This window comes from Musca autumnalis, unplaced genomic scaffold (assembly GCF_047663935.1).
Source record: "Musca autumnalis isolate F117 unplaced genomic scaffold, ASM4766393v1 scaffold_2, whole genome shotgun sequence".
In the NCBI taxonomy this organism is placed as follows: domain Eukaryota; kingdom Metazoa; phylum Arthropoda; class Insecta; order Diptera; family Muscidae; genus Musca; species Musca autumnalis.
This window is the reverse complement of record NW_027411755.1, coordinates 264,499,625-264,525,903: the sequence shown is the minus strand read 5'-3', so window position 1 is coordinate 264,525,903 and position 26,279 is coordinate 264,499,625. Positions and strand designations below refer to the sequence as shown.

Genomic DNA, 26,279 nt, shown 5'->3' with positions numbered 1-26,279 from the left:
AAAAGCTATTTCTGCTAATGAACCACTTTATCTTCTACGACTTTCATGAGAGGTGTTCGCATAAAATTTTCACCAAAAATTTGAATATTTGCCAAAAAGCTAAATTTAAAAAGATATAAATATGTCCACAAAATTTATTTGCTTCAGACTCGTGCTGCACGCCATTCGCAATTATTTGCTCTTAAAATGTATTCATTAAAACAAATATAACACGTTTTATAAAATAAACATAAACAGTTTGAATAGCTTTTTGTGCTATCAGCAGCAGCAGTAAGCAGTCCAAACACATGGCTATGAATTTTCATGTAGGTACTCAATTTTTCAAATTGAAATTGTTGTATTTTTTTTTTTAAATATTAAAAAAATAGATCACTGTTTTTGTTAGTGAATCTTTGTATAATGTATTTTTTCAAGGAAATTTATGTACACACATACATATGTATGTATGAATATTTGTTATATATGTACATACATCGAAATATTTTCTCAAACATATTTTAGTATTTTCAGAGTATGCATAATATCGGGTTATACTACGAGGTCTGCACGATAACTATCTTGCCTAACAATGTTATTATTTTCTTAAGTAGTCTTCAGCATTATTTATACATTTTTATGCGTTCAAACCAATTGTTGAATCACTTCTTTCGCTCCGATTGGGACACCTACAAAACATGGTTCAACAGCATCTTTTGGCGACTAAAATCGTTGACCACGACTTTTTTCTTGATAGGATAGAATCAAATGATGTCATTGAATCCCCAGTTAAGGCTGTACGGCGGATGACCCATCAATTCCACGGTTTTGTCCAGTCAAATAGGCGCTGCACAGTGGCCATTTTTACGAAAAACCTGACCAAAACTCTAAAAATGAATGGATTTCTTATGTTTTGAATGGGTTCTTATGTATTTCGGGTCGCTGATTTCATTTTATATATTTTTTAACCCTCAGAAGTCATTAAAGGGGTCTCTTTGGTCCCTTATTCCATAAAATGTGACCGTATCAGATCAAAATATTCTACAAATTTGTTCGCCATCGATTTTTACTATAGTTCCTAGAATACACCAAAACTCTATATCTTACCAAACTCCAGAAATATGCAAAATTAAAAACACATTTTAGGTTTAAGGTCGTATTTCATGTGAGTTTTGGCAAAATTGGCATACAAAACATCATTTTAGAAGAATGGCGTTAAGGACAAAAATGTTCTCCTCTAAATTCACTATAAGTCTCCAAAAAAAAAAGTAAATCTCTATTCGCATTACATACCAAGGAAATATCGGCATCAACTTTGCCAAAAAAATAACAAGAAACTAAAATAGTGGTGCAAGCTTCTACCATTTCTACAGTTTTGGAAATATTTGAGTTAAGATTACTTGGAATCCTTGCACCTTAGATATATGGTGTCTCTGGCAACTTTACTGACAAGTATGGAAGGAATATTTTTCTTAATAAAAATTAATAAAAGGGGGTCTTTTTCGTCCCTTTTCCACAAATCTTTAAAATCTCTTATAAGATGTGATTGTATCAGATCAAAATATTCTAGAAATTTGTTCGCCGTAAAATTTTACTATGGGCCGTAGAATACATCAAAACTCTAAATTTTACCTAAACGCCAGGAAGTTACCCTATACTATATTCTGACATTCTGAATCAACGAAAATATGTATAAATCTGCAAGACTAAATAACACATAAAAACGAAAAGTGCAAAGATGTGCAGGATGGAAATTTCGATGGAAATTGGTAAAACATTCTTCCCTTTTTATGAAAAGATATGGAACACGGCCCAACTTGTTCTTTCTCACACCTATTTTCATCATTTATAGTGTAAAATTGGCCTTGAAAAAAAAAATCAACAAAGACGGCCATCATTATTAAAAAACGTGCACTTCATTGGCGACACTGAACACTTTAAATTTGTTTCACATACCTTTCATTACAATTACAATTACCAAAAAAAAAATATTTAAAAACGGTTGTTTAGTTTTAAAAAACAACTTAAATATTGAAAAAATAAAATAAAATAAAATTTCCAAAGAGGGTCACTTTGACTTGCTTTTATAGCCACTTTCTAAACACGAAACGTAGATATTTTTCATAACTACACGCAGTGGGACCCTATAAACAATATTTGACGCTATTTAGTTTAACTTGCTACAAATTTTTTTTCGATTTTTGGCCAGGTTTTACGGATATTTGGCCACGGTGCACAATGGTGCCGTAGGGGATGGAAGATACTAAGGAACGGTCCTGACCGGTTTTAACATGGCAAAGCCCAGGATTTATCTTGGTCCCTCTTTCATCCCAAGTGGACACTGACCTCCCCGTGGTGTCACCAGGGGAGCTGCCTTTAACACCCGTTAAAGGTAGTGAGCTAACATGTGCCACGCGTTCACCCATAAGAACGTTAAAAACTTGGGTGTGGGCGTCGGGGTAGTAACCCCCCCTAGAAAAAAGCAGCCTACTATGAAAAAACGAAAGAAAAGAAAAACAAACCCCTCTAAAGTTGACGACCCCCGCAAACGTTTTAAGGACCATGATCTGCGAATCTGCACCTGGAATGTTCGCACTCTTTATAGAGAAGGTGCAGTCTTCGCATTGGCAGACGTACTTGAAAAGTACAAGACCGATATTACTGCCATACAGGAAATACGATGGATTGGGAAAGGCGTCACAACAACACCTAAAGGTGACGCACTGTATTATAGCTGCCATGACGTAAAGCATGAGTTTGGTTGTGGATTCGTAGTTATTGGGAGACTAAAACATCTTGTATCCAGCTTCACTCCAGTGAATGAAAGACTTGCTGCAATTCGAATAAAAGCTAAATTCTTCAACATCAGCTTTATTTGCGCTCATGCTCCCACTGAAGAAAAGGACGAACAGACCAAAGATATATTTTACGAGCGCTTAGAAGAAACATATGACCGTTGCCCTGCCCATGACATTAAAATCATTCTAGGCGATTTTAATGCCAAAATTGGAAAGGAGAATATCTTTGGCCCAACAGTCGGGAAATTCAGTCTCCACAGTGAAACATCTGACAATGGTATGAGACTGATAGACTTTGCAGCTGCAAAAAACATGGTAGTTAGCAGTACCAGATTTAGTCATCTCGATATTCATAAGGGCACCTGGCTGTCTCCAGATCAGAAAACAAGAAACCAAATTGATCATGTTGTGATAGATGGAAGACATTCATCGAGCGTGTTGGATGTACGATCGTTCCGAGGCGCAAACATTGATTCGGACCACTACCTTGTTGCAGCAAAGGTACGCACCCGCTTAAACGTAGCAAACAAAGTACGAAGAGACACAACACGAAAGTTAGACATCGGTAAGCTGCAATCACAACAGATAGCCACAGCATATTCCACTCAACTAGCCCAATTGCTTAATCAAAGCCCTCCTCATCCCGATAACATATCAGCGCAATGGCAAAGCATTGCCCACTCCATGCAAACAGCCGCAAAATCCATACTTGGATACCAAAGACCTCCACCAAGGAATCCATGGTATGATGAGGAGTGTCGTGCTGCCACCGAAGAGAAAAATGCGGCATATAAGGCTACTTTACAATCCGTAGCAACGCGTAGCGCACGAGAGAGATACAGGGAGAAAAGGAGAGAGGAGAAACGTCTTTTCCGCAGGAAAAAGAGAGAGATGGAAAAGCGGGAGTGTGAAAAAATCGAGATGTACAGGAGCCAGAATGAAGTCCGAAAATTCTACCAAAGAGTCAAGCATCAAACTGATGGCTTTGGTACAGGCACATCCTCCTGTAGAGACCAGCAAGGTAATTTGGTAACTGATACAGATAGTGTACTCAGGATATGGAAAGAACATTTTTCAAAACTGTTGGTATCCAATAGTAGCGAAGACGACGAAGATACCACAGTCCCAATCCCAGAAGATGGTATTGAATGCATACCGCCCAGCCTAGATGAGATAAAGACAGCAATAAATCGGCTGAAGAATAATAAGGCAGCAGGAGCCGATGGCTTACCAGCCGAGCTGTTCAAAACCGGAGGCGACACGCTGATAAGGTGTATTCATCAGCTAGTTAGCACCATCTGGCAGGAAGAACGAGTACCCGACGATTGGAACCTGAGTATCCTGTGCCCCGTCCACAAGAAGGGAGATAAGACTGTATGCTCTAACTACAGGGGCATAAGTCTACTCCCTATTGCCTACAAGATCGTGTCAGGGATATTGTGCGAACGACTAAAGCCTATGGTCAACGAGATAATTGGACCATACCAATGCGGCTTTAGACCTGGCAAGTCCACCATTGACCAGATATTTACCCTGCGGCAAATCCTGGAGAAGACCCAAGAGATGCAGATCGACACCTACCACCTTTTTGTCGATTATAAAGCAGCCTTCGACAGCCCGCTGCGTTCAAAGGCATTCCAAGCCATATCTGAATTTAGTAGCCCCGCAAAGCTCATCCGGCTTTGTAAAATGAGTTTAACTGACACGAGGTCCTCAGTTAAAATAGGAAAGAACCTCTCCGAAGAGTTTGGTACCAAAAGAGGTTTCAGACAAGGAGACAGCCTTTCGTGTGATCTCTTTAACATCCTGCTAGAAAAGGTTATACGAGAGGCAAACATCAAAAGAAGTGGCACAATCTACACCAATAGTCACATGTTACTTGCTTATGCTAATGATGTAGACATCATGGGACGATCAGTAAAAGAAGTAACTGATACCTTTATGAAGTTCGAAGGAGAATCTGCTAAAGTGGGTCTGGCGGTAAACGGTGAGAAGACCAAGTTGATGGTGTCGACGCGTAATGCGTCCATTGAGCTCGGACCGACTGTGGAAGTTGGCTCCTATAATATTGAGGTAGTAAAAGACTTCGTCTACCTCGGTACCTCCGTAAACACAACAAACGACATCAGTTGTGAAATAAAAAGAAGAATTGTATTGGCAAACAGATGCTACTTTGGTTTAAGTAAGCAGTTTGAAAACAAAGCCACAGCTCGTCAAACAAAAATAACGCTCTACAAAACACTGATACTACCCGTGCTGATGTATGGCTCCGAAGCCTGGGTACTTGCGCAAGCAGACATGGCCGTGCTTGGTGTGTTTGAGAGAAAAATTCTTCGAAACATCTACGGACCAATCAGCGTTGACGGTGAATATCGACGTCGCATGAACCACGAGCTGTATCTGCTGTACAACGACATCAATATTGTTAAACGTATCGAGATGCAGCGATTGCGTTGGCTAGGCCATATCATAAGAATGAGCGATGATGACCCCGCTAAAAAGGTTTATAAACACGGACCGCTTGGCGGTGCACGCAGAATTGGCAGGCCAAGGAATAGATGGCGCAAACAAGTGGATGATGAGATGAAAAGGCGCGGTATTCCAGAAAGCGAAGCAACAAATAGAGACAATTGGAGATCTTTTCTTAGTTCGGCCTATAGAACAAATGTTCTGTAATGGGCTAGCTAAGTAAGTAAGTAAGTGAGCATTTGTGGGTCTCCAATGTTTTTTAGAATAGTTTACGATTAAAAAAAGTCCAGCGAGGTTAAAAAAATCACCACCCTAATACAAACACGATTTCTGTGTAATTTGGTAAACTATTTTTACCCTACACCACTATGTGGAAAGGGTATTATAAGTTGTTTTTTGGTCAAAACGTTTGTAACGCATCGAAATAATGGTCGTAGACCCATACTTAAATATACCAAAATTAATTTCTCGACGAGCTGATGCGATCTGGATATGTGTGTCCCTCCTTCTGTCCATCTAAACCTTGTAATCACGTTACAGGTCGCAACTTTGATAGGATTGTCATCAAATGTTGGGTGTTGATGGGGATTCCGGTGGGGAAGGAGCCTATTTGGTATTGATTTCAAGCTAATATCTCAGCTTCTATAAGGTTATACCAAACATTGAAACGATGTAAAGAAGGTTGTCGTAGGTGGTCAAACAACGAATATATCGCAATAGTCGCTAATGAAACCCAACGTTTCATTTTCGCGAATTTAATTATAATGACGAAAATAACAGCTTTGGTTGGGGACTTTCTAAAATCAAAGCCTGGCTATGAAAGTCGGAAATCCAATCTTTACAATTATGCAAAAGAAGTTATCGTAGGTGACCAAATAACAGAGATATCGTAATAGTCGGTACTACATCTCATTTTTCCATTCTTTTTAATCACACGACAGGTCGCAATTTTAATCGGACCGTCAGGAATTTTTGAGGGTTAATGGGGGTCCCATGGAGGAAGAAGCATATTGAGTTTGGTTACGGTCGGATAATGTTCAAGAGACGGAATGGGCAAAAAAACTTTTGTGGACAAAAATGCAATGTTTTATTCTTATGTTAATATCTCCGCTTTTAGTAGCCGTATTCCTAAAGGAAAGCCCGTGGATGGATGAGGAAATATCACCTTGATTATGATGCAAAATAGGTTGGCACACATACCACTTTCCCATTTTTTCTTTGAATTGTTCTGACGAGTATCTCAGCTTTGGTTGAATGCGTTTCAACAATGAAGACATTCTGAGCTTTCAAAGGTTCCTTATTGCGTTACCAACATTTGTTATGGAGTCTATTTTAGGGTGATAACTTGTGCACAACTTCGTTTCCCTGCATCATATAGTGATGCGTTTTTATACAGAGGGGTTATGGCCACTTATTGAACACGAAAAATTACATTTTTCATGAATGTTTTCCAAGAAATCTACCAAACTTTTTCAGAAGATTTTATTTTCATCTGATAGATCACACCTTGAGGTACTTTCGGATTTTTTTTTTTTTGAAAAATATTGCAGTGTTCCGACAAATGGTCGCCTACGAAACGCTGTTTTTACTAAAGCAGTTTGCGGTGCCCACTGTAGCTCGAAAACGAATAAACCGATCAGCATATGTTTTTATGCGATCATTAAGAACCTAATAATCTTGTACTTAAGTGAAGCGGAATCAAAAATATCAATTTAAAAAATTGTAAATTGTCAAAGTCAAAATTTCGATTTTAACTAAAAAAAATATATATTTTTTTCCCCCATAAATACGTCAAATTTTTTTTTAAAGTTTCTTTCTTAAGTACATGTTTTTTATATGTATAATACTCCCACAAAACCGTTTTCGAGCTACAGTGGGCACCGCATTCCAAAATGTCATTTTCAGAAAACCGCGTTTCAAACTTCGATGTTACATACAAATCACAATAAACTTTCACTTTCTAACGCTTATACATCAGCTAAGTTTTGTCCGATCGACACGGAGTTTTTCCCACATATTCTATTCTACCTGTACTTTAAAATGAGCCAGTAACAAATTTTCGATTTTGCAAAATTTGTAAGTGGCCATAACCCCTTAAACAAGTGTAAAAGTATCAGTCAGCTGTGTCGACAGAATACCCTAAGCTTCGAACCTAAAAAATGAAGCAAACACACTACTTCGGACATTGAGTTTTTGGGCCAAATTCTCAGGAAGTATGGATTCGCCCCGCATAGAAAACATGTTGCCAAAAATTTAAAAAAAAAAATTAAAAAACCCAGAGTCCTTAAACTTTGCCGTAGAAAAAAATATAACGACATAACTGGATGAAATAATGCGATGTGTAAATTTTGGACCAATCAGAAACTCGCTGCGAGATTTATCTTGCGGATTTGCCATTCTAGTTGGTGTCGTCAAACTTTCTTGGAGCTTTTAGGCTATTATCTCAGGAAGTATGTACTTGTCCCCGAAAAAAATATAAAGGGGACCGCAAGGACAATATGCTGAAAAAATTTCAAAACGATCCGAGGGGAGATGTTAAACTTCACTTTTTCCGAATTTTGTCTGGGGGTACCCGAAGTACATAGTGGACCAATATAGTCCATATCCGAACTCGACCAATGCCTAAAAGTATTATTGCAATATGCAAAATTATGATCATTTCTGCTTTTCCCCTCGAGAGTTGTCGTCCGAATGGAGTCACTATGGATCATCTTCGAACTTAAACTAAGTTTGGACAATATATTACAAATGCCAAATTTTGGACCATATCGGTTGCTTTGTTCGAGAGTTAGACATACAGACGGACGGACATTGCTCAATCGTCCCCAAATTGTCTGAAACAGTCAGTCACTAATAGTGACAACACGGTTGATATCGTTAATTACCGAAGTGATATGTCTTTTCGTTTTTCCAATGCTTGGTGTTAACTAAAAAATCCCACTACAGATGTCAAAATTGAAAGGTACACCTCCAAAAACTTCTGTATATATATTGTCATCTTCGTTCGTCTGCTCCTATATTATTCCTAATTTATTACTTACTCTTACCTAGCAATCCTATACTTTGAACTAACATTTTTAAATACATACCACTTTGTCCCACTGTCTCGTAACACAGGATATAAACTCTTGTCTAGAAAAGCACATTCCATTTTTGTATGTCTATGAGTTTTTTGTTTTTGTAGTACAAAAAACCCCAGTAGCAGGCGGGCTAAATATAATGTACTACAGCAATTTTAAATTGTTTTTATTTAGTTTTTTGTCTTCTTTTGCCTGCTGCTAGTCTGCCATGTCCGCTCACCTAGTTGGTCGATCATGTCTGTCTGTCGGTCTGCCTGCCTGGTTTTTTAATATTAACTGTCATCGCTTACAATGTTTCGTCGTAAAAAAGGTGAATATATTTACGGTCGACATGTAACTATGATTCATAAAGTCCAACCGAAATGCCAATGATTAAATTAAAATGTCGGAATAACGATGAAATAGTGTGGGTATACATGCATCTATTTTCATCTAACAGAGTGTTACAAAACGTTTATATTTTAAATGGGGTAAGGACTTTAAAAAAATAGTCTTCTGGAGAATGGCATAAGTCATAACTGTAAAATCGAAAGTCGATAAAAAGCATTCCTAGGTTGTAGAATTTTGTACCATCCTTTTGGTTTTGAAATTTAATGTTAGGCCCTGTTAATATTACAGCCTCTTGCAGGGTTAACCTTTTTAATGAGGATTTATTTGACGTGTACGCAAATGACATTTGAAACCCAGTGGGTTTGTTAAATTCAATTATATATAAACGTACTAAAATGTTAGAGACGATTTCCATATTATATTCATTGTCGCTTAACAAATTAAAATTCAAACTAAATGAATATCGCAATTTCCCCTAACAATATACATAATTTTGCTTCACCCTGTAATCAAAATCAATAAAACAAAAAAAGTGGATATAGATTGGTGAGTACTTACATCTAGTTTTGAACGGGTTATTCGAGCATAAGAACGATCACTTAAATTGTTATCAGTGTCATCTATGAAGCCATCAATATCATCTTCCTCCTCATTGTCATCTTCATCGTCGTTGTATTCGTCGTAATAATCAACATCATCCAGTTGGGTTCGTGTGTGTCGCCCTTGCAAATCATAGTCATCATAGTTTCGTTTCATTGTCAAAGGTTTTGTCTGGTGAGACTGGTGCGGCAGATATTGTTGTGGTCTTCTGTAATTGTCTCGCTCCACTGATGCAGCAGCTTTATGAGTGCTAAATTTAGATCGTTCCGCAGGACTTGCAGTTTTTACCGCCTTGGAAGGCGACTGCCTTTGATTGCCGCCACCGTCACCGCCATTGTTAGCTGTTGGATGATTGTATTTTTGCGTTGTTCCTGATAAGAAATATGACGGCAGTGGTGGCAAAGGTGTTGGAAGTAATCTCATAGTCGGGACTGCTGCTGATGATGATTGTTGGCGATGTGGATGATGTTGCTGCACTCGTTGTTGATGGGTGTGGTGTTGTTGTTGCTGCTCTAGTATGAAATTGGAATAGGATGATGCCGATGATGAGGAGGACGTTGAAGCCGCTGATGTTGGCGATGATAAACTGGATGAGGTTAAAATTAAATGTTGGCCATTTCGACTTTGATTCTTGTCCTGTTGTAGCTGTGTCAAATGATGATGCCGATGATTCTGATGGTGTCTGGCCGGCGTTGAGGTGCTGGAGCTCCACGAATTTAAGCCTCTAAATAAAAGAAGTTCGTCATCTTCTTTGCTGGTGATCGTATTATCATCCATCAGTGACAGAGGTGTGTTTGTGGTGGTGGTGGATTCTTCTTCGTCTATTCTAGGTGTGGTATGATGATGATAATGACTGTGTTGCTGGTGACGAGGATAATGATGACGATGGTGATGGCCATGGTGACTGTGATTGCTGACATTGTGATTACTTTGTTGCTCTAAAAGCCCCTGTGTGGAGCGGCATGTCTGCATTAGGGTTAGACACCACACTAGGATCAAAAGCGTGTGAAAGTCAAACATTTTTCTAAGGTGGGGTTGCAGTTTCATGATGTCCGTTTTAGAAGTGTTCTGTAGAGAAGGGTATTGTATTTCCTTTACGGTTTGGTTATGTGTTAATTGGTTGTGTGTATGTGTGGTTTTATTCTTTATTATTTTCCTCTTGCTTCTCCTATGTTGAATACAAGTTTCTTTGTTGTTTTTTGTTTTTTAATAATATTTTCACTTTTTTCACACCTTCACTGGTTATTTTCATTCTTTTCATTCTCACTTCGTTTTCGTGTTAAATGGAAATCTTTTAAATCTTTAGTATGCTAAAAAAATATAGAAATTATTTTGGAAAATTCTTAGAAATTCTGCACGTTTATATTCTCGGTATGAAGCTTTGCGGCTTCTTGTTTTCGCTACTTTTTTTAACAAATGATTATTAACATTTTTTATTATTCTCTTGAAAGGCAGATGAAGCATTTCGCATGGAAAAAGTGGTGATGGTGGTGTTGTTGAGTGTTTTATGGCAATTAGCAGTGGCGTTTGATTTTGCTCAATGGGGGGCTAAGCCAAAGTATAATGTGGGTCATAGAATAAAATATCATTTCCGCTTTAAATAACATATATTTTGGATAATGACATGTCTTTAAAACAAATATTTGGTTTTAAACATGAAATTAATATTTCCACGTTACTGTTCCTGTTCTGCTAACAGCTTCTCGATATTATTCTTGTCAATTGAGTGTTAATAATGTCAATTAAACGTTAAATTTATGTTTGAGTAGAAGTGGTTGTATTTTCCTCTCCTTTGTTGTTGTTGCCATAATCAAATTTTTAAATACGTTCATTTATTAATTACATGGTCGTGGTAATGACGTCGTACCTTGTCCGAACAAGAGGCATATTTAAGTGACTCGATAACATGAGACATTCGACTAGTGCAGTTGGCAGTGAGTCGATTAAATCTGGTGGAACAGTGGGCATCTATCGCAATTGACAAGATTTCTGCAAATTTATAAATTTCCTTCTTAATTTTATATGAGACTTGAATATCTCTTAGGATGAAGGTTTTAAAATAGAGATTTTTCTACACGATAGACTGGACAATCGGGATTATTAGAATTTTACGATGTGCAAACTTTCGCTAATATCGTATACTCATTTCGTAAGTTACCATAATTTTAATTGGTTTTTTACAGTTTTTGGTCCACTATCTCAAGAAGTATGAACTTGCCCCCGAATAGTTCATTCCATCCTGATCTATTTTTTATTAGAAAGGTAGCGATGTGCTAAGTTTGGACCAAATCGGTTACTCCCTTCGGCAGTTAATGTGATAATTTTAGCGAATATTTTTTAACATTTGTGGTACCTCCAGAAGGAGTTGACCGATATGGCCCATCTTCGCAATTAAATAAAGATATTTTGGTTAAAATATTAGAATAAAAAATTGGAACCAATCGGTTACTCCGTTTGAGAGTTATTGTCGTCCAATTGTCTTTAACTGATTTCGTCCGAACATATATGTATGTAGTCTGAAGGCTGAGACTATAAAATTGCATTACGTTGCATTACATTGCGAAGACATTTTTAAACTTTAGGAGAAACGGTATTCAAAGGTGTGGAACGATGTCAATTTTTGAACTTTATCATTGGTTTTATCACTGGTCCAAAGTCATCTGGTATAAAATCCAGGCTCGTTGATATGTTTAGTATATCCCTGATGCACAGGAAGGGGTAGTCGTGTAGGGTATCATATAGTCGGCCTTTGCTCATTTGTTCCTTTATAAATTTGATAAAAAGTTCAAAAATAATAGATTGTTGCAGGTTTTGGAAATGAACAAACATTTTATTCGAATGGTCAAACTTTTTTTTATTGACCCATCTCCGCAGCCATGGCATGGCCGAAATTCCTTTTTAGACTTTTGGTAGTTGGTGCAGCCATGTACGTGTCTTAGGCCGGCTGTTGCTACATATAGGGAGTAACCGAATTAGTCCAATATTTCTTTAAAACTTAAATTAAGACCGAACATGGAGTACTTGTACGTACTGCAAGTATTCAGGGTAAAATTTGCCGAAAAAAACTTTAGCGTTTTTATACCCTCAGCCAAAGAGGGCATACACATTGATACGACCAAAAAATGTGCCTCGTCTAAATAATGGTTTTAGACCCCAAGTGCGTTTGGACGAAATCTGTTTCAGACATTTTGGAGTCGATTTAGCCTTGTCCGTCAGTCTGTCTAGCTTGCTGGTGCGCACGATAACTCTCGAACGAATTAACCGATTCGTTCCAAAATTTAGCTGTCTTCATATTTTGTCGAAGCTTAGATCAAGTTCGAAGATGAGCCATATCTGTAAACTTCTTCGGGTACCCCCCCCACACAAAAGTTCAAAATGTTTCTTTAAAATGGTGGGATAAGTCTCGATGAGGGCAATCGATTTGGTCCAAACGGGTTGGAATATGGACTATATGGGACCACTACTTCGGGTCAAAATTCGGAATAAGAGAAATTTAATTGATCCTTTCGGAAATGTGCCGTGGTACATGTGGGCATGAATTTCGGAGGTGGCACAGTATGTCCCCTATTAAGGAAAACGATATATTTACAAATTTCCATAAATGGTGAGGTTCAACGGTTCATCCCCCATGAAAGACTAAAAACATATAATTCTCAATAAGCGGGAGAATTCGGCTTTACCATTTTTGTAACTTTTATAATTAGATCGCTTTATATCGATAATAAATCCCAAAAAAAACAGTATTAACGGCCAAAAAATCCTACAAAATCTGTTGATAAATTGAAACAATCTTAATATCTCGACGAGATAAAGCGATTTTGAGATGTGTGTCAGTCCGTCCGTCTGTCCATTATAAATTGTAATCAAACTCCAGGCCGCAATTATGGACCGATCGTCACGAAATTTTGCACGGAGGTCGGGTTCAGACCAGAATAGATCCCTATTTTTGTTGGAGATGATCGTGAAATATTTAGCGGGTGAAATGGACCAAAAACATAAAATTTATCCAATTTTGTAGCGGCTCTGTAGGTCGCAATAATAGTCCGATCAACACGAAATTTTAAATATGGTAGGAGTATATGACAAAGAAGTAGATTGCAACTTTTGTGTGAAAATTGTGAAAAATTTTAATATACAGCTTATATCTTTGTTCCTGAAAGACACATTCTTCCCTCGTGAGTTATATTTGGAAGACGATCTCTTTACCTTTGCACTGATGTCGATTACGTTAATGTTAGTGGTCAGATAACAGAGCTACAACCTAATATATCCAGTTTTTGTTTGTAGCGTAGTAATCAACACTCTAGAGGTCGCAATTATAGCTGAATAGTCACGAAATTTTGCACGAGGTAAGAGTTACGGTAGATGAAAATGCCTATAATGTTGCCTGATGATCTGATATTATTTAGCTGGTGACATAGACCATTACTTTTGTATGAAAAATATACAAATTTTACTTTTTTTGGTCTATATTTTAATTCCTGGAGGGGATATACCGGCAAAGTTGCCTACATATGGAATAATTACTACTGAACTTTCCCCTGATGAAAATTGCAATAATGTGTCTGCTATATAACGGGCCTACTGCCTAATATATACTGAGTTTTGTTTAGAGAACCACAATTTCCTCCCCTGCTACAAATTGTCTGTATCATGACAGAGAAATTTTCAGTTCAGTTGTCAAATTAGATTTTTTATACAAATATTGCAGGTTGGGGTCGCTTCGCCACCTATTTTATACCTCAGGATATAGGGTAAAGGGGATACAAAGAAAATACAATGATGTGTCTCATCGAAATATTGGTTTTAGACCCCAAGTATGTTTGGACGAAATTCGTTTCAGACAATTTGGATTCTATTTAGCCCTGTCAGTTCATCTGTCTCTCTTAATGTCTAGCTGGCTGGTGCGCACGATAACTCTCGAACGTATCTACCGATTAGAACCAAATTGTATATTTCGTAATATTTTGCGCAAGTTTTGTTTAAGTTCGAATGTAGGTCCACACCTCCCCCAAAAAAGTTCAAAATTGTTTTCCAAAAATTGTGTGAACGATAACTGGCGAAGTGAGCAATCGATTTGCTCCAATATAGATCGGATAAGACTAGATCGGTCCACACCTTAGGGTACCCCCCACACAAAATTCGGAAAAGAGACATTTATGAGTCCTCTCGAATCGTTTTGAATTCTCAAGGGGATTTTCTGTTCACACAAAATTTGGGAAAAGTGCAGTTGGAGGACCCGTATCGGACCTATTTGATTTTTTTTTTTTTTTTTTGAAGAATAAGGTTCTTTTCACGCTCCCTATTCTGGTCCCTTTTCCGGGGTAAGTCAGACTTCCTGAGATAATAGTCCAGAAGTTCCAAAAACCCCTGCCGGCTCCAAATAAAATTACAAATCTGAAAAAATAATTCTCAAACTTTTGCAAAACTCAGAAGTTAGCTTACTAAAATTGATTTGGTATAGCCCCATATTACGATACCTACAGATTCCACGTATTTTGAAACAAACTCGTGTTACAAAATAAATATATTTTTATACGGCAGAGGCTGAGGGTAATCACCGTTAGCGCAGCTGACTTATACTATCTTCTTTGGTGTGTAATTGAATATGAATAATTTTGGCATTTATAAATTTGTTTGCATGCAAAATTTTTGAATTTCTATTCATTGTTAGTTATTTCTACCGGTATAAAATATATTTTAGTTATTACAATATATGCCCACAATGAACTATTTTCGATGCATATGTGAGGTACAAGTGCACAATTTTTGGACGATAGATCTTCAATAAACTCGCAATTTTCCCAATTATGAAATATACCAAATTGCATGGAATATATATTTATTTATTTTAGGTGTATTCCAAAACGGAACCTGATATTCAAAGACAATTTGAAGATGTAGCAGGGTGGGCTAATCAATGTGAATTTTCAAATTTTCGAATATTTTTTAGAAATGTATAGTTTATATATTTTTCCACAAACATCTCAGTAAAGACAAGGGAGGCTTCTCTTATATCAATGAATTCATATTAAGTTATTGATATGTGACCTGGTTTTTATCGCCGAGTCCGAACGGCGTGTCTTAAGTTGCCACTTGTAGAGACGCTTTTTAATTTTGGCTTTTTTGGAATTTCAAAGTTTAAATTTAACTCAGATCTTAATTTTGAAAGGGTTTCCAAAACACATTCTTTGTTGTAACATCTTCTGAGTAAATAAAGAGTTTATACTGCTAGACATGCCTCTAACTCTGGCGGTAATTGAGTGGGTATCTGTCGATCCCCGTTATGCGATTTTAATGATTTTATTACTCATTGGTCTATGGGTTGTTAAACAGATTTAGCATTGGATGGTAAAAAGTCAAGCTTAATTGACTTGACACTACCTAAATGTCAGTCGTAATTCAGTTGTCTAACCCATCTTCGAACATGTTGTGCAAAAACAAATATACATACAAATATTGACAAAAAATTTTCTTCTCGTATGGTTCGACGTTATAACCGATAGCAAAATTCAAATATTTCACAAAAATCCGACGTTACAACCGATATGACGCTATAAGCGATGACGTTATAAGCGATATTTATTTGTGTGGAATATAAAAGAGAGAAATTCGGGACTTTTGAATTTCGTCGTTATAAGCGATTCGACGTTATAAACGACGACGTTATAAGCGATTTCGACTGTACTATGGAAAAAATTATCGCTCGGGTGGCTCGGGTTAATGTTAACCGATCGCCATAAAATTTCATATATAAGGTTTTTTGTTCAAATGGAAAACTTTGCGGAGTAGGAGTTCCAATTTTTGGGTCGCCCTAATGTTTATGTAGCATGCAAAGCTCTTATGCGAACACCCCTTAAAATGAATAAAATCGTTATTTATAGTTATATATGAAACAATTGTAGGGAATTACTATAACGAAGAAATATTTGAAAATGAGGAAACAAATTTTTAATTTATTCCGTCATTTAGTTATAGATGACGCATGTGTGGCTGACAATGTTCGTATTCGTACACCTAGAAGCATTATATACTCGTGGTATTAACGGATTTTTTAAGCAAAATTCCACTAGTTTTTGTTCCTTTTTCTTTTCGAATGCCTGTGTTGAAGAAATATGTAAAGCTAATTATCTTAATTAAAAATTCTACATGAGTAAGAAATCGGACGAATATTAGAAATATTCAAGAAAAATGTGATAAATATGATTAACTTTTATTCTCAAATTTTGGAAAAAAATAGCTAATAGCAGTCCTTCTGCAAAAAAAATTGTGGTCTGAAAAAAATGTTGTCGGTGTTTGGAAATGCAACGAAACTTAATCCGGGCTAAGGTAACGCAAACACATTATTGGTTTCTACGTCATAAAAATCGCAAGTTTCGTTCCATATTTGGTTTAAAACTTATTGTAATTTTAGAATACAGTTTTGAAAATCGTTTTATGTCAAAACATATCGGAAATTAAGAGGAATAATAGATTATTAAGGGCGAAATATCACCCAAAAATTTTACATATCTTAAGTAGGTTACCCCACGTTCTTTCCTGGCAAATTTACTTAATTCCTTTGACATTTATGTATTCACTTTGAACCGTTCGGTAAAGAAATAATATTTTCTAGAAGTATTCTCACTGTTTTCTGCATAAAAACTATTTTCATCGTATCGTATTATTTACGTTTCCTTAGCTCAGATTACGTTTCTTTGCATTTCCAAACGCTGGCCACATTTATTTTCATATGATGCCTCCAATATTGTTGCATAATGACTGCAATTAGCTATTTTCGTCCCAAATTCGAGAAAATATATAGTGCCTCTAGGTTTACGAATACGACGGAATAAATTAGATAAATTATTTTGTGTTGTTGTTTGTTAAATATTTCTTCTTTATAGTAACTCCCATCAATTGTTTCATATTTCCATACAAAATATGGAATTTATAACGGTTTTATTCATAGTTGAGGACACTCCTCACGAATACACAGGTATATGAACTTTGCTTACTGTATGTACTAATATTACCACATTTTGTAATTCATTATCAGATCGATTCTTCGACTACTTTCCATTTAATTGACCCACTGTAACACACACTATTGAACTACAAACATTTCGCATATTGGCCACCACCACTCTGTCGTAAACGATTCGCATGCCGATTCAGATGCCTTGGTAAGATGTTTCTCATGGAAATTTAACGCATTTCGTGAATAGTTACGCACTTTTGCTTACAAATTCAATTCGGCGACAAACACAAATGTCACTGCAACTATGGCAACACGTCACGACAACATCTACAACTGAATGCATAGACGACGACGACAACAACAGACAGTCTTCGATGACGACGACGACCCAATTAAAATTTTATAAATTTGCATGTTACACTTGAAATTTTGTTGTTGTCGTTGTTGTTGCTGCTGCTGTATTTGTTTAGTAGTAGATGATTTTGCTATTGCAGTTTTTTTCTTAATCTTTGAATGGTAGCTACTTTTGTTTTTGTAATTATTGCTGTTGTAATTTCACGAATTAACAATAACAACAAACAGCCGCATGAAGCTATAGCTGGCTGGTAGATGATAGACAGGTGGATCTAATGAATTGCTCAAGTTGAAAGAAGCTTTCTTGTTCACTGGTTGCTGCTGTGGTGCTGGTCATTTGCCTGCTTGGCTCGATTGTCGTTGGATTTATTTTACTTAGCTTCCATGACCAGACGAACAAGGCACTGAATTTATTGACTTTTACGTTTTGTGGTGGCAAAAACGGCTTCGGAATTATCTCTAGACAAGAGAAGAGCTTTGAAAAAACACAAAATATTAATGCACTTTTTGTTTAATTATGTTGTTTTTGCTGTTGTCGTGATGTTGGAATCGAAGAAAAAAATTGTATTAGGGTTTTGGATTGCCTTTCGTTTCACTTTGTTTTGAGATGAAATTTCATTGAACGTTTGCAGACGCCTTATATGGAATACGACAAAGATTTGCCTTTGACTATTTGTAAAATGAAAAGAATTCACCGCCTTTTCATTGTTGTATTGCACATTATCACACTTTTGTTGCTTTGTTTTTTTATTTTGATGCTGTTACTTGTTGTTGACTTTTTGGCAAATTGATGATCACGTTTTAAAAATTAATTGCTGCCCATAAGCAAGACGACACAAAGATTTACGCTCATTGCGGGGGTGTTGAGAGACATTCACAGTTTTTTATTTGTATTGTTTTTTTTTTCTTCATCAAATTTCTAAAGACATAAAATTTCAGACTTGCTCTAGGCTATGTGATAGGGGGTTTAGTGACCGAACGACCGACAGACCGCAAGTTTGCAAATGTTATCACTCACTATCAAGTTTATACGACGAATTAATGTTACGAAGTGTTGGTGGTCCTCATCTAGAGGTGCTGTAAAAAAATTATGGCACTTCACTGTCTCTCTCTTTTACGATCCTTGTTCAGTTAAGTCCATAAAGATGTACCGAAGCGATAATACGCGACATGAGGATGAATCAATCGATGACAAACGAATATTAACACTTCAATTTATTTGTTCACAAATATGTTTTCGTTTATTATATTTTTGTTTCTGAGAGTTTCATCAGAATTCTTAAATTTTTTTGTAAAATATTTCGTATTTTTTGTCTCGAAAGAAGATCAAACATTTATTTTGTGATTATTGAATTAATAATATCTTTTTGTTTTTTATATTAACGTTTTAACAGAGCGCTATAGTTGTGCACTCGTCCGCAGTTCTCGCGTTTCTGTTTAAAAACGCTACACGATTCAAAGCAACCAACCGCACGATCGGCACAGCTATCAAAAGGCTATGATGATTTCATTCATTATCGACTTCAACTTCATTATGAATATCAACGTCATTATCATGACGAAGGAGGCAACTTTTGTGTTTGTTTTACAGCTGATTTTGGCTCTCTGTTTATGTAGTAAACAGAGCGCCGCAATAAGAGCCCCATTCAGGCAGTTCCCATGGTGCTCTTCTCTCATGTCGTCGTTGAAGGGGAGTCACTCAACCGGCTTTTTTTTCCAATTTCTCAATGAATGAATTTTGAGCAAATCTTAATGAGAACATAATGGGGGGAAGTAAACAAAAAGCCGGTATCACATTGAGTCATTTTTATATTTTACTCAATCGTGCTTGGCGCTCTTTGAGTGCCATTGGATGAGGTGGAATCTCCACTTACACAAGTATGAAGTATGCAAGGTTCCGGAAATGGAAATATTGTTGTGGAATAAACAAAGAGTCTCCCCAAAGTGTCACTTTTGAATCTATTTGTTGAGCCGATACCGAAAACCCACTCAGGTTACATTGCATAAAATCTAATCTTTTTACCCAACGTTTTGCAAATTACGTTTTTAATCAAATTTTATTAACTGTGAGAAAAGTGAGTCACACCGCTGAATTTGAAAAAAAAAACTAAATTCACAAAATGCGGTCACACAATTTAATCTCCAGAATTTGTTTTTGTTTTGTGTAAACAGCGATTATTGTTTGCTACACTTAGTAATGTGTACACACTTTGCCGTCAAAGAAATCTGTTTGCGTGGGTTGTTTGTAACATTTTGCTTTACCAGTTTTTACATAACTAACTCTTCGCGTTAATCGACTAGATATAAATAAATTATGAAATAATTAGCAAAACAGGCTGTAATAGGCGAAGCCGAAAGTGCGGCATTCGTACTGAGGAAAATTGTATCGAACGTTGTAGTTATATGATAATAATATATATGTACTCATAAAGCAAAAATCGACTTTGCAGAAAATGCATTCTATTTCCTCTATTTAATTTTCACTTTCAAAATTAAAAAGATTACACTGTGAAACACTGAAAATGCAAACAAAATTAAGACTACAAAAACCCTAGTTGGGTTTTGCATTGTTAGATCTGGTTTGGATATTACAGTCTCTTCTAAACTGGGTTAAAACGACGTTTTTTCCATTGTTCGAGGCTTTATCTCAAAACCTAATAAGAATTTTGCTTTGTGGATTCAGCATAATTATAGCCCTAAAGTAGTAGTAGTAGTAGGAAAACCTGCATATAGCGGGTGAAAATCGATAAAATATATGAATGTCTACATAATTTTTGAAACTCCGGTCAGTAGCAGCTAAACTATTGGGAGCCGAACCAAGTAACCTTCCGCAAAAAAATTCCAAATAATGTGCTCAGCATATCTTCAGAACATTCTGAAATTCTAAAATACGTATTTCATGTTGTTTAGTCGGTATTTCGTATTATACTTTCTACAAAATATATTTCAAACAATGTTCACACTGCCTGTGTATTTTCATATTTTGGATTTATATACATTGTTGATTGAAAAATATGCCAGAAACAGAAAATATGCTAAAAGAGGCATTTTCCAAAGATAAGACAACGAAAAATCTAACAATTTTAGAGATATGGTGCGAAATATACTAAATAATGTAGTTTTCAGATACATCATGCATTTTGAGGCAATAAATGCAGTTTTGGAGTTGATTATTTCTCTAAATATTTTCGTCATGCTCTTATCTACAAGTTTACTTCAGAGGTTTAAACAAGACTCGAATTGGTTTCAGAGATATTGGCTCGAATTGCTGTAAAATGTCAATATTTATCCATGTTTAGACGAGGCCATAAAATCAAAATCCGATCAAACAATACAAATCCTAAATATGGGTTTTGTCGACTGGGTCTGTGTTTTCATAAAAGCCGCATTAAAAATTGTTTGCACACAATTATCTCGATTATGTTGCACAGTGTTATTATACAATAAATGAAATAATTGCATATCTAAGTCTAAAATAGTGCGCACGATATCTCTAGAAGGCACATTACATACTGACTTTGGAATAAAATAAGTTTAGTAAATATATTAGGATTTAAAAAAATGTGGACCTAATCCGGTCAATGGAACAATGTGACCTTTCCATAGTTATCGTGCTCACATATTAGGTGATGCCGGCAGGGCAATTTACAGCTTTGGATCATTATCTCGGTAAGTATGAACTTGACCTCAAAAAAGTTGTACCATCGTGAAAGGGGCCGTGAGTACAATCTGTTGCAAAAAATTTCTTGTATAAGGTGGCGCAAAAGTAATCCCCCTATCAGCAAATGCTAAAAATTTTGCGATTGGCCCCTAATGTCAGTTCTGTATTCACATTTGTGTAGTAAACACATGCGAAATGCACGTTAATAAACAATGTTACGCTACACTGCTCCAGAACGCGGAATATTGGTGACTATTTATTTGACCAATAATCGGTCGGTGACTATGGCACAACGTGAATTTCGTCGAAGATGGCCGTCCAACGCCTACTGGTGAAACTCTACGACGTTTAGCCGCTCGCCTCGAAAAGACTGGCACAACACGAGATGTGGCAGACCCCGGAGTATCCGTTCTGCAGAGAATATTGCTGCTGTAGCCGAGGATGTCATGGATGCGCCGTCGACATCGACCAGACGACGTGCCACGCAAATGGGTATCAGTCGACGGCCTTTACAGCGAATTTTGGTACAAGATTTGAAGATGTTTCCGTACAAAGTCCAGACGGTGCATCAGCTGTTAGCTGCTGACCGCCAATCGCGTCTAACATATGCTCAAGCCATCCTTAATCACCACCAAGAGGAAGATGATTTTTCATCAAAAATAATCATGAGTGGTGAGGCGTATTTCCATCTTAGCGGGTACGTAAATAAGAAAAATTTACGCTTCTGGGGCACCGAAAATCCGCCTGTAACCCATGAAGAGTCATTACACCCGCTCAAAGTCACTGTATGGTGTGCTGTTTTCGCTAGAGGAGTCATTGGACCTTTTTTCTTCGAACATGTTACTGTGAATGGTGAGCGCTACAGAGCAATGATCAACGAGTTCTTTTTGCCGCAACTTGATGAATTGCGATTGGAAACCATGTGGTTCCAACAGGACTGTGCAACGGCACACACTGCACGTGCCACAACCGATATGCTGAAGGATGCATTTCCCTGGCGCCTAATCTCCCGTTTTGGCGATTTGCACTGACCAGCAAGATCGCCTGATTTGACTACTCCAGACTTCTTTTTGTGGGGCTTTTTGAAGTCGTGGGTTTATGTCAACAAGCCTCAGACTCTTTCAGCTCTTAATAGCAACATCTGTCAAGAATGTGAGGACCTATCGCCGGAAGTTTTGGCCAAAGTGATGCAAAATGCCATAAAAAGGGATCAAATGACAATAAACTGTGGCGGCGGCCAGTTATCCGACATCATATTTTCGACTTGATGTAAAAAAAAATTAAAAGGCCAAATAAAAATATTCCACAAGAAGAATCAAAATTTTTCATTTTTTTAATTACAGCCAAAAACATTGGAAGTTTACTTTTGCGCCACCTTGTATATCCGACAAGAGTTCCTTAACTGCACTTTTACCAAAATTTTTGAAAATTTGTGTGGGAGGTACTCGTAGGAGTGGACCGATATTGTGCGTATTCGAATCTGATCTTTGCCTGGAGGAAATATTATAACGTGCAAAGTTTGGACGCAATAGTTTACTCCCTTCGAAAGCTTTAGTGTGATTCATCCTGCCGACAAGACAGACTGACCGACATACATAGCTTAATCGACTCCAAACTGTACAACAACTATAATAAATAAACAATATATCGATGAGGTACATTTTTATCGTATCTAATTTTATCTAGGTATAAAAGCTGAGGGTCAGCACCAATTAAAGTGACTGCTGAACAAATATATAAAACGAGTATCCGATTTGAACGAAACTTTGTACATCGCAATGTGCCTCAACCTTGAAAGTGTCTATATTGGACAACATCCCTTCCTCACAAAAGTTCAACATTTCGCTTATGGGTTGTCTAAAGATAGTTTTGACTTTTTACAAAAAAGGTCCTGTTCTCAGCGATAATATATTATTACTAGAAAGCGGAATCTTCGTAGAGAAAATCTGATTAGACAGAAACTCCTTTTTTTACCAAATAAAACGAATTAGGCACAGACATTTTTGCAAATTTGCATAAACTGAGTCTGTATTTTGAAGTCTATGACCCCAATATTGCACCTAAATGCCTGAAATTCTGTATTAAGTCTTCGTTGGTGGTATAAAACTTTCCACCTGAAATTTTTCGGTATAGGTACACGTCTTCAAATAGCCCGCCATAGAACGGTACTCCCGATTTTCTGTATTTTGTAGTTTGTGGCCTCAAAATCCCTCCGAAATGGCTGAAATTTGATATAAAACTTTCCACTTGAAATTTTTCGGTGTAGGTCCAGGCCTTCATATAGCCCCCATAGAACGATACCTGCCGATTTTCAATATTGTGAAGGTCGTGGCTGTGGTTATACATTTCTCTATTTTATTGGCTTGTCTGAAGAGAATTTTAAACATAAAAAATGTACACTTAACTATTTTTGGAGATATTATTGAAATATTTGTTGCATACTAAAATATGTAAAAAGAATAAATTTTGCATATGCAAAAAATAATATTCGCATATGCATAATTTATGCATTTTGCATATGTGATATGTTTCGATTGCAATTTCATCAAAAGCCAGAAATATGCCCAGCCCCAAAATGTTACATTAATCGGATCCAAAATAGGAGTTTCATAAAATTTCTCCGTCTAATTATTACATATTGGCAAAATAGCTCTAAATCCAACGGCAACCAACTAAAATGGTACGATAAAAATATAATGAATACCAAAAAAAGATTTACTCCCAAAATGGACTATGTCGGCTCATTCCTTAGTACTTCTGTTTTCGAAAATTATACGACAAGAATAGGATTCTATATCCACAAATCAAATTTTAATTGGTACGTATGTGTGTTGTAAAGATGAAGCCTCATTTTTTCATATTTCATATCAAATATTTGTTTGGTTTAATCTTGTCGCATTAATGGAACTACTGTAAAAATTGAAAAGTGAAAATTTTCTATTTTTTACGTCGTTTTAATCTTGATGTTTCGTCTTTAGTAATATTCTGGAAATGCAAAAAATATGTATCAAAGGGCGACGCCCAAAGAATCTCTCTCATCTGTTCCATCAATGTCATATATTTTACGTTGTTTCAACAATGAAATGTAAAGAAATGTTAGAGAATCTGCAGAAAAAGATTTATCACTTATCTCTGTTGCTTTTTTGCAATTCCTCCAACAATGCATTGCCAACACAAGGCAAGTATTTGCAATTTGTAAATGAATAGATAAGTATGTGAACGTGTACAAATGCAAGTGCTTGAGTGTTTTTCTTTGGCGTGTGCCTGTACGCCTCCCATATGTACAGATGTAGGCATACTGTCTGTTTACATCTGTGATGCTCTTCTGGTTGTCAGATAATGATCAGCAAATCTAGAACATCGAACAATGTGAATACACACATACGTATGTATGTAAGTCCGAAGATAAACGTGCTTCTTTTTTATCTTGACTATTGAAGAATTTCATGCAGAAAATGATTTTTGAAATTTTATGGATTTGTGTGGAAATGATTTTCACAAAACCTATTAATCATGACCCCATCCACACGCCGTCTGTATTCCGACATGTGTGAGAAATTGCAGTACTTAATCATTTCTTTCTTAGTATTGTTTTTGTACTTTCCTGGCATTTAGAAAAATTGTTTGCTGAAATGTTTAGAGTTAAATGGCGATTGAGATCTTAACGTACTTTAGTGACAAGCCTGTGGGTGATGCTTAAAATTCGAACCAAAACCGCGATGTGTGAATATGTGGGATAGATACACCTTTTGCATAATTTCTTCGTGAATATGTTTTCACTTATGTAAAAACTAATGTGGTGGAATGAAGTTCTTGTAACAATAGAATGTTGTTGTCTTAGCAGAATAATATCAGTGAAAATTAACAAAAAATCGCAGTACTTCTCTTTTCAGAACGACTAAGAACTAGTTATGAAAACTTTAATTAGACTGTGCGACAGCAAAGACAAAGAAAACTAAGCAGACTATAAAAGTAGGGCTAAAAATATGACACACCCCGCCTACTTAGGTTACTTCCCGATGTAAACTTTAAAAACACCGATAGACGTGTCTCATATTTTTAGCACTATTTTCATAAAACAATCGGGTTTTCCCATCATTTAAAAAAAAATTAATTTTGTTGCACAATGTTTCCAAAGTAATGAAGTTGGTCCTTATGGCAAAAGAACCCACATTAGAATTCCCACACAATTCCCATAACAATTCCATCATGTTTCCTGCACTCAACTTTCGCTTTCAATCCACCTCCTATGTTGTTATTTTTATTGCCATAATATGTAATATGTCGCGACGTTTTCGTGCTCCAATTGTATACAAATTTTATGCTCACTATGTTTTTTCTTGCTTTGTGTTAAAAAAAATAAAAGAACACGAATTCGAAATACTTTTACGCCAAATTCTCACATTATAAATGTGTTGGAACTTTCTTCCATTACTTTCTCATGTCGTTATCTTCGATATTTGCTATTTATTTTAGTTTTAATGTATTTATCTTCTTTGGTGGAGTGGTTAGATTGCGGAAGACATTCTAGTGATGAAAAGAATAAAGATATGCGGTTTTCAATTCCAGAAATGGATGACAACTAACACTCAATAACACTTTCCCAAAACCTTATTCTAGGGAATATTATGCACAAAAATAACCAAGTCTAAACGTATACATGTTTTTCCTTTTGGAATCTGTAAGACAGAGCCAGATCCATGTCTGAGTCTGTTGTCTAACTTGTAACCCTCACAAGTTAAGGATCTTCATTGCAATCGGTTTTGTTGGTGACAACTCTAATTACCAGGTCCAGCAATAAATAGCCTTTGGTTGACACTAACATTGAGTTATGCCCCAGTCTGCCGCAAAAGAAGACACATGATGCAGAACTGATGCAGTTGTGGAAGTCCACAATGGATGAAAAAAGACGAAGAAGAAGAAAAACACCAAAGCAATGTCAGACTGACATGGCAGACTTAATGCTAACATATGTTTCTTAAATGCACTGAGATATGGATGACAATTGCGTATCACTCATACGCACCCGAGGGGGGATAATCAGAGCAGCA

At 36.5% G+C, this 26,279-nt stretch overlaps 1 protein-coding gene across 6 annotated transcripts in view; it reads right to left on the bottom strand.

The window, feature by feature from the left end:
- LOC141391994 (uncharacterized) overlaps positions 1 to 19,024 on the bottom strand; it is a 92,422-nt gene extending 73,398 nt beyond the window's left edge. Inside the window, exons 1-2 of one of the 6 annotated variants that reach the window (XM_073964823.1) lie at positions 17,469 to 19,024; positions 9,212 to 10,563 (exon numbers count right to left, since the gene is read on the bottom strand). In XM_073964823.1, coding sequence (XP_073820924.1) covers positions 9,212 to 10,300 — 1,089 coding nt within the window. In that variant the 5' untranslated portion in view covers positions 10,301 to 10,563; positions 17,469 to 19,024. Of the gene's footprint in view, positions 1 to 9,211; positions 10,564 to 17,250 lie in introns of all 6 variants that reach the window. The other 5 variants (XM_073964825.1, XM_073964824.1, XM_073964826.1 and 2 more) reach the window with 5 other exon arrangements.
- Positions 19,025 to 26,279: the final 7,255 nt, after the last annotated feature.